General features: G+C 36.7%; 1 protein-coding gene across 2 annotated transcripts; it reads left to right on the plus strand.

The window, feature by feature from the left end:
* Positions 1-382: 382 nt before the first annotated feature.
* Positions 383-8,417, plus strand: asb3 (ankyrin repeat and SOCS box containing 3). Of its 2 annotated transcripts, none has more exons than XM_028476421.1 (9): positions 383-685; positions 1,431-1,607; positions 2,893-3,005; positions 3,073-3,205; positions 4,067-4,295; positions 5,254-5,478; positions 6,216-6,515; positions 6,653-6,786; positions 7,963-8,417. In XM_028476421.1, exons 1-9 carry the CDS (start codon positions 478-480, stop codon positions 8,214-8,216), a joined length of 1,773 nt encoding a protein of 590 aa, XP_028332222.1. In that variant the 5' UTR covers positions 383-477; the 3' UTR covers positions 8,217-8,417. The 2 variants fall into 2 exon arrangements, with proteins under 2 accessions (XP_028332222.1, XP_028332223.1); XM_028476422.1 differs by having other exon boundaries at positions 4,118-4,295; positions 7,963-8,415.
* The last annotated feature ends 998 nt before the right edge of the window (positions 8,418-9,415 follow it).

Here is a 9,415-nt window from a genome sequence, read left to right on the forward strand (position 1 = left end):
TAATTTGCCTCATTAATTTTTACAATATTTTAAATACCTTAAAATTCGATAAAAAAAAAAAAAAAAATAATAAAGAAAAAAAAAAAGTTGTGAAACAAGAATTCCATTGACAGAAAACCATAGCTCCCTTTAAATCTGTATATAATCATCCCCTTTAAAAGGCCTCTTGTATGTATTATCCATTTTATTTTCTATTTTTCTTTATTTGTATGTGGTTGTTTTTTTGGCTCTTTATTTTGTTCTTCTGTGTAGAGATTGAAATTGTAGTTTTAACGAAAAAAAATTAAAAAAAATAAAATATTGCCCTATCTATTGTTCTATTGATTGTCGTAAAAAACAAATTTGCAGCTACGGAAGCCGTTCGCTGTGAGTAGTTCAGTCCTCAGCAAGATGGCGGCTACGTGTTGTTGTTAAGTTTTGGGTCTTGTTTATTTATCTGTTCTGTTGTGGTTCTCCAGCTCTGTATGAAGCGGAACCATGGACTTCACCGAGTGTTACGGAGACACGGTGTCCACCGTGGCCGCCGCTGCCCGGTCGGGCTGCTGGAGGACGGTTCGGAGGCTGATTCGGAGAGGATGCTCCATGGACCGGAGAGACAACCGAGGATGGACCGCTCTGCACGAGGCGGCGGCGGGAGGCAGCGCGGAGTGTGTGCGGGAAATCATGAGGGCGGTCTGGAAGAAAGGTAGACTGGAAATATACATAAAAATTGCGTAATTTAATTTGTCGTTATAATAGAAATATCACCCTAACTGGCACATTAAGGACGTTCAGTTGTTTTGTAATTAACTTAAAGGTGCAATTCGTTGACACCACTACTTGTGATGTCATGTCATTTATACTTTTTTTTAAATTGACACATAATAACATAGTAACTTGTCGTTTAAACATATATCACAAGGGTTTTCAACCATAGTCGTGACCCCATGTGGGGTCGCCTGAAATGTCTAGTAATAATAAAATAGTAAAAAAATACTTACTTAAAATTACATTTAAAAAAAAAAAAAAAAAAAGATATTTATTTATTTATTTATTTTTATTAGTCTATTTTGCACAATAAATAAAACTCAATACATAATATTGCAAAAATAGACATACAGTGCAGGGATAAGCTTAAAGCTCAAAGTCCTTAAATCAAACTTTTTTTTTTTTTTTAAACAACTGTATTCTATTCTTTCACTTTATGAATTATAAATCTAGATCAAATAAAATGCCGAATAATGATATCTGAGCTTGCACATATTGTCACTTTGTGCACTAACACTTACCAATCTGTATTTGTAACACAGTAATATTAGTATACATTATGATAAGTATGATTTAAAAAAAAAACTATTATTAGCATAGAAAACACATTCAACCCTTCTTCTTATCACCACCTAGTGGATTAGAGGTAGAATATGCTGACTGGTCTGATTGTGTGTGTGCAGGTTCTCCCAGCGACTGCCGTGAATATGTGAGCATATTGACCCATGAAGGGGAGTCCGCCTGCTTTTTGGCAGCACAGCGTGGACACCTGTCTGTGCTCCGACTCCTCCTGAAAGGAAATCCTCCAGAATTCGACATCAACCAGCTCACCAATGACTTGTCCTGTCCTCTGTATGCAGGTAATCAACCAAAGGTCCACACAGTCCGAACACTGCTTTCACCTGATGTGTTTTCATTGTTATTATATTTCATAGTTTATTCATTCCTGTTTGGTTTCTTTTTCATTGTCTTTCTATAAATAGATATCATTACTGGTTGTTAATCTTCCCAAAATTGTGCCAAACATGCTTCATATTGTTATTAGGTTAACTATTGTTATTATTTCTTATATTTTTCTGCTGCAGAAGTGAGCTGAAATTTCGAAATGCAGAATTTTTCACAAGATCCAACATGTCCAGTTTTGCTAAAATTGCTGGACATTTAGGCCGCCACCTATCTTACGGTGAAAACATGGTGGAAATGCATGATATTGAGAGTTTAGTACATTTCATATATCTAATTCCATTTCAGAAACTGAACTCAATTATATTGCAAGATGTTGTACAAGATTTCAGTCTCTCTGCCTCCTTTTTATGGAGGAATTGCGTGTAAATGCGACATATTGTCCCTAAACATGCATGTGAGGGTATATTCTGTCATATTGCAGTTTCCACTTTATTTTAGCTAAAAATAATAATAAAAAACATTCCCACCTTCATTTAAGGAAGTACATTTTGTAATTTTTGTCTGTTTTCCTAGAAAATTGGATTCTATGAACACAAGTTTTTCCACCAAAATTGGTGGAAAGGGTTTATAATTGTAGAAAATGGCTTGAAAGTGAAAAAAAAAATGTGCAGAAAAGGCATTGAAATTTGATGGAGAAGCAGTGGGATAATGTAAATAAAAAAGTAGGAACAAATAGTTTAAACTGGCAAATAATGGGCATGACAAATCATGAATGTGGTTGAGTTGCAAAAATAAGCATGAAATATGGTGAAAAGAAGTTAAAAGTGACAGTAATGGATCAACATATGCAACATTAGGTGGAAAAGTGGTGGAAAGGGTTTATAAGTGCTGAAAATGTCTTGAAAGTGACAAAAATGTGCAGAAAAAAATATTGAAATTTGATCTAGAATTGGCAGTAATGGGAGTAATGTAGCAAAAATGTGTTATAAGGAGCAAAATATGGCAAGAAAAAGTGACGAAAATAGGTTAAAATATGGCAAGTTTGGTGTAGTTGCAAAAATGGGCTCAAAGTGTTCAAGCAAATTTCTTGGTCTCTTAAAGGCATCTGGTGACCCATTCCCACCCAGTGTCTCGCGACCCCAAATGGGGTAAATAAAAATATCGTATCGTTCTTCAGTTGTGCATTGGTTGGGTGTGGACCCGCATGTTGAAAACCTGTTGCTCTCCATCTGTGGGTAGCTGTAGATAACGGACATAAGGATGTGGTGGAGCTGCTGGTCAGAAAAGGAGCCGAGCTGAACCGAACACACACACACTCCTGCTGGACGTGCCTCCATCAAGCTGTTTATAAAGTAACACACACACCCACACACACACACACACACACACCCACACAACTGAAACCTCACTGTGTCTCAGGGTCACAGTGGAATCGTGCGTCTTCTTTCCACTGTTTGTGATCTGGAGGCTGTGGACGAACATAACATCACGCCCCTGTTCTTGGCTGCACAGCACGGCCAGAGGGAGTGTCTGGAAATCCTGATCAATGCCGGTAAATACCACATTCGATCCCTTACTTTGGCGTGCCTAACTCATTTTAGTTCAGGGGCTAAATACGGAGCAGTTTGATCTCAAGTGGCCCCAGATTTAATGGAAGAAAACCAGTAATTTCAACATTATTGTGCCATAGTTTGCACTTGTAGGTATACATAAGTTACAAAATATGTAAGAATTTGACCATATCCAAGCAATAAGTGACAGATATCAGTCCCAACAGGATCTTCCCCTTAAATTTCATAGATTTTGTGACTAATTTCTATTTAATTAAGTGAAATATTAAGTCATAATTTGAGAAACAAGTTTGAAAGAACTACGGACGGACCCGTGGAATGTCTCCACGCCGAATAGCACGTACCACAATCCCGAGAATTCAGTCAAATCATTCGGTTAAACCGAGTAAAAAAAGACTAGTTTTGGACATGCAACGTCGATGTCGGATTTTGGTATCGGTGTCACAGCGATACAGAGCTTGGGGGGAGCCTCAAATCAAAAATTGGGCTCCGAGCGTCGATGCGTACACATCCATGGATTATACCGACCAAAATTCAGCCCAATCCGTTTCACGAGTAACAGAGGAGTAGCAATTTTAACTATTGTACACAACAAGAAGAAGAAGAACAAGAACAAAGTGAGTTTAACATTAAAAATTCCTGCAATCATGAGATATAATTACCAGGAAAACTGTGAACCCATGCCAATATTGTTCGGTTTCATTTACATAATGATTCATATTTTCTGTCTTTTATACTTTCACCTGTGGGCTGAATTATATGCTCCAAAGGCCCAGATTTGGCCCCTGGGCCATAAGTTTGACACATGTGCCTGACTTGATCTACATGTGCATTTCTTTAAGAGTCTTCAGGTACCTCCGTGTGTGAGTTTTTTGGGGTTTCTTGCGCCTCAGGTGCCGACGTAAACGCCGCGGCGGCTGATCTGGCCAATCCTCTGTTCATCGCCTCTCAGGGAGGTCACGAGTCGTGTGTGGAGCTCCTCCTGGATCACGATGCGGATCCAGACGAACCCTGCAGCAATGAGTGGAACCAACTTCCCATTCACGCATCCGCGGAGTTTGGTCACATTGGGTAAAGACTCGCTACACGGGAAACTAGTTAAATACAAGCCCTAAGTCACCACTGATAAAACATTAAGTTTAAAACTAAATCAAAGTATTAACAATAAAGATAAAGAGGTTCAAATTTTGAATTTTTTTTAAATGATACATTATAATCCAGGATGTAGAAAGTATTACTTTTATACCTTAAGCCTCAGAAACTCTTCTGACATTCTTTAAACATTAAAACTCAGTTTTTAGTTACCATTTAATTCTGTGTAACTTAGCTTTTACCATTCTAGCTTACACTGTGCGTTAATGCAGTCTTCCTCCTAGACCAGACATGGGCAACTGGTGGCCCTCGGTTTAATTTTGTGCATCTCCCTAAAATAAATGACTCTGAAAACACATGAAATGACCAAAATATATACAAGATGACACAAAATAAAAGAAAAAATGTACTAGATGACACCAAAAACACACAAAACGACAGCAAAAACACAAAATAAAAGAAAAAAACATACTAGATGACACCAAAAACACACAAAATAACTGCAAAAAACACAAAAGAAAAGAAAAATGTACGAGATGACGCCAAAAAACACACAAAATAAAAGAAAAGATGTGCAACATGAAACTATAAACACACAAAATTACAAAAGAAAGTAAAGCACTTGCAAGCTGACAGAAAAAACACATCATGAAAGACAAAAAGTGTACTCGATGAAAACAAAAACACAAAATGAAAGACAGCAAATGTACTTTATGAAACCGAAAACACACATACAACAAAAATCCACAAAATGACAAAAAGAACAACACAAAATGACAGCAAAAACACATAAGATGACAGCAAAAATAAACTAAAATGACAATAATAAGGTTCAGATTGGTGTGATTTAAGTTGTCCTGTTTTTGCCAAAGTTGTTGTCATTGGTCTTTGCGTCGATGCTTTTGTGACGTGTGTGTGCGTTAATGTGTTTTTTCAGAATCTTGAGGAGGCTGATCGCTGTCACCAGTCGTATTATCGACCGAATGAAAATTTTGCGTAGTCCGCTGTACTCGGCCGTTCAAAGTCGGCAGACTGAGTGCGTTAAGATACTCCTGGAGGAAGGTTACCACCCCAACGCTCAGTACTACCCCGGAGAACCAGGTGGGGGTCTAGGATCTCCGCTCACCTGGGCCTTGTGTCTAGAACCCTACCAGCCAGACAGGTTTGACTCACACACACACACACACACACGCACGCATAATATAAATATATTGTTTATACAATGGCCCACACACCCATTTTATCTTACTTTTGTCCAACTACAACATTTTGCTCAGAATCCTGTGAAAAAACAACTATAGAGATGATGGAATGAATGAGTGTTTACACACATTCTTTGTATTTTCATATTCTAATCAAGATCATCTCTATCCTCAGTGTGTGTTTGTGGTGTCATTTTGTGTATTTTGTTGTTGTTTATTTGTTCTTTTTCTTATTTTGTGTATTTCTTTTTTATTTTGTGTGTTTTTGTTGTCGTTTTTTGTGTGTTGTTTGTATTATTGAAATGATTCTATTTCAGTGTGTGTGTTTTTGGTGTTGTTTTGTATTTTTCTCTGTTATTTTTGTGTATTTTGTAATGATTTTGTGTATTTTTCAATCATTGAGTGTCTTTGTTGTAATTCTTTTGTGTTGCTGGTAATAATAAGTATTTTTTTCTCTTCGATTTAGTGTAATTCAGTGTATTAGGTTGTTGTTTGTTCTTTTTATTATTCAGTATATTTTTGTCTTTTTTTGTGATTTGTGGTCGATTTCGTTTGTTGTTGGTATTATTTAAATTATTCTATTTCAGTGTGTTTTCAATGTCATTTGGTTGTTTCTTATGTCGTTCTGTAAAAAAAAAAACAGTGAGATGAGAAGATGTTTTGAAACCTTATGATGGTGTCATTGATTGTTTTACAGTGAGTCTGTGAAGCTGCTGTTGGCAGCAGGAGGGAACCTCTGCGAGGGCGACATGTTTTACGCTCTGTGTACGGACAAAATGGACCTGCTGGAGCTGATATTGCAGCACAAATGGATCCCCAGACTACAGGTGCTCTTGGGTTTTGTCCCACCCTATAAGGGGAAAACAGCTTTTACACAATGGGAGCTGAGCGAGCTGCTCTGGGTTGCTCTCAATCAACTGGAGACCGCTCCCTGGTGGCTTCCTCTGCTACTGAAGGCCGGGCTGGATCCACACCTGTTGTTGCGGCGCGAATACCTGTAAGCTTACAACTAAGCACACCACTTTTAAAGCAGCTGCTTCAGACTCCTTTGCAGAAAATCAGATTTACAAATACATGAAGACATCACCAAAGGTTCTGAGCTGATCTTTGGAGTCTCTGTACTCTTCCTTTTAGGGTACTGAATGCAGAAAGTGAGGTGCTGAATTACCTACTGGAGTTTGTGAACTGGTCCACTATTGATCGTGACTTGAAATGTATCCTGGATGAAAGACAGTCAGAGAAAACCTGGGAACCTCCTCCATTTTTTGGTATAGTTACACAATACAGACCCCACAGTAACAGTTAATACATCTAAGTCATTTTAGATGTGAAACAACACCAAATGACCAAAAATAAAACAACAAAAATGCACAGTGACAAAGAAATAGAGAAAATTACTCCAAAAACAAATGAAAACAGAAATACACAGAATGATATCAAAAATATACGAAATGACTTTAAGGGCCTGTACTACGAAGCTGGATTTTCTCTTATCACATTCACTTTCGCGATTTAATCAGTGTGTGCTGGACTACAAAGCTGGCTAATGTCTTATGGAGCTAAATCACCATGGCAACTTAGGCTGAACACCTAACCTGGTCGGGACCAGGTTCTGTTCTGGCTAGGTTGTTAGTGAGCACTAAAGTCCCGCCTCCTGACCAATCAGATCTCTTAGAAAACGACCTGTCCAATAAAAGGACTTATATCTGATGGACTGACCTACATTAGTCAGCTGATAAAGCCTACGTGTATCGGACGCTTTTAGACCGATAAATTAATTAATTAATTCATGTATTCTGTGGTAATGCAAAGAGCCTCAGGCCTGTAAGATAATATAAATATATTCCACCTTACGATTTAGGCTGAGCTGTATGAACGCAGCATCAGAGCCACAGACAAGGTAAAAGTGAAAATACTGCAGCAACAGTGTTATTTTGGGTCTGATATATGAATTTTAATTCTTCATATTTTTAAAGAATGATTCCTCAATTGTGACTTAAGTTGCTCTCCAGTTCCTCCATGATTGTGATTGGTCTGACGCTGTAATCTCCTCCTCTGTCACAAGAGCGCGCACGTAACCAGGCTAAAATCAACTCGCTTAATTTAGCGAGTTGTAATCAAGATTCGTAGGACAGAGAATGTTTGGTTAGGTGAAGGCCGCTAACGGTGTTAAATCCAGGATGTAATTATCTAGCTTCGTAGTATAAGTCCCAAAAACACAAAATGGCAAAACGACAACAGAACCAAAACAGACAAAACAACACAAATGCACAAAGTGAGAGAAAAATATACAAAATAACTCAAAAAACACACAAAAACAACAGGAAAATATATTAAATAACCCCACAATCCCACAAAATTACTCCAAAACGTGATCAAGACACAAAAAAAAAAAACCCAGCAAAAATGAAGATTGAAAACTGTCTTTTCTCCTCCTCCTTTAGGTTCAGTCCCCAGTCTTTTTCACCTGTGCCGACTGGAGCTTCGGGAGATTTTGGGCACGGATCGACTGATCAGGGACGAAGTAATTCAGCAGCTTCCTGTTCCCGCCGTGCTTCACAAATTCCTTCAATTCAGAGACATTCCTGATCTTTCACTTCCACACTCCCCATTAAGATTCTGCCCACCCTGTCGAGATTGTTTGAGTTTTTTCTATTTGAAACGGAAGATCTTAGATATCCCGTATGTGGCGCTTTGACAGGTTTTAGCTTTTCCAGTATATTTCAAAACTCCTGTTTGTAATAAGCACAACCAGCAGCTTATGGATATACATAAAAAACATGGGTCTATACTTAATTATTGAAACATAAAAGAAGAGATGTTGCATATTAAAAACGCTGATGTGTGCTCTCTACAGGCTTGTTTGTTTATCTTTTTTTTTTCAGTTGTAATGGATATCCTTTGTTTATTTTGACCCGCATATTCTTGTGTATATTTTATTTAATCTTTTTGCTTATTCTATTATTTTAGTTTTAGAATAATTTACAAGTTAAGTTAAATAGTTAAAGTGCAAGTTAAATAGTTAAAGTGCAAGTTAAATAGTTAAAGTGCAATCTATTCTGCACCCAAAATTTTTGGAAGTATAAATGTCTGTGAATTTCTATGTTTCTAATAAATAAAAATGAAATGCTTGAAATGTTGACATCTTGCTCTTATTTGATCAAAATCAAAAGGCTTTTGTTGGCCGTGTGTGTTTGCATGTACAGGGAATTTACTTTGATGTTTTGGTGGTATAAATAAAACAAATATCACAAATGTGAGGCAGTATAAACCACGAGAGTTGTCTTTTAATTTTGCTGTACATTGTGTAAAATGACAATAATAGCATTTTGTTCTATTCTAAACAGTTATATTTACGGTGAAAAAACAGGAAGACAGAGACATTATGTACTTAACTCGAGTTTAAAGAAAAAATTCAAATAAATGTAAACTTTTTTTTTTTTTTTTAAAGATAATTCAAGGTTGACCCTTAAAAAGTGTCTTGATAGCAAAATTAAATTGTTGAAGTAAATTCTGCTTTACTTATCTTTATTTTCTAATTGTCGAGCACAGACTACTTCAGTCTACCAAACGAGGTGTGGAATTAATGGGTATAAAGCCGCAACAATAGGATTCCCATTCAGTTTGCATGAACACATTTAAAGCTGTACATGGAAATCTTTGTCTTTTTTTTAATAGTAATAATACGTTTTAAATCAAAGACACATTACTGGTAGGTTAAAAATAACAGGAAATACAGCAAATGAAAACAAAGAAAAATAAATCACAATAAAGAATGAACATTTGTAAAAAGGGAAATAAACAGGCGTATTTTACATCATTAAAGCACATAGTTATATTTGATAAGATTTTTAAAATTTTATTTCCATAGATAATAAATACTGATACAACACTTTT

This window comes from Gouania willdenowi, chromosome 19 (genome assembly GCF_900634775.1).
Source record: "Gouania willdenowi chromosome 19, fGouWil2.1, whole genome shotgun sequence".
Lineage (NCBI taxonomy): Eukaryota > Metazoa > Chordata > Actinopteri > Blenniiformes > Gobiesocidae > Gouania > Gouania willdenowi.

Excerpts from the sequence above, each read along its gene's own strand:
- asb3 (XM_028476421.1), top strand. The coding sequence starts at position 478 with ATGGACTTCACCGAGTGTTACGGAGACACGGTGTCCACCGTGGCCGCC. Across the intron at positions 3,206-4,066 it reads GGAAATCCTGATCAATGCCG|AGTCTTCAGGTACCTCCGTG; the intron begins GTAAATACCACA and ends CATTTCTTTAAG. Across the intron at positions 6,787-7,962 it reads GGAACCTCCTCCATTTTTTG|GTTCAGTCCCCAGTCTTTTT; the intron begins GTATAGTTACAC and ends CTCCTCCTTTAG.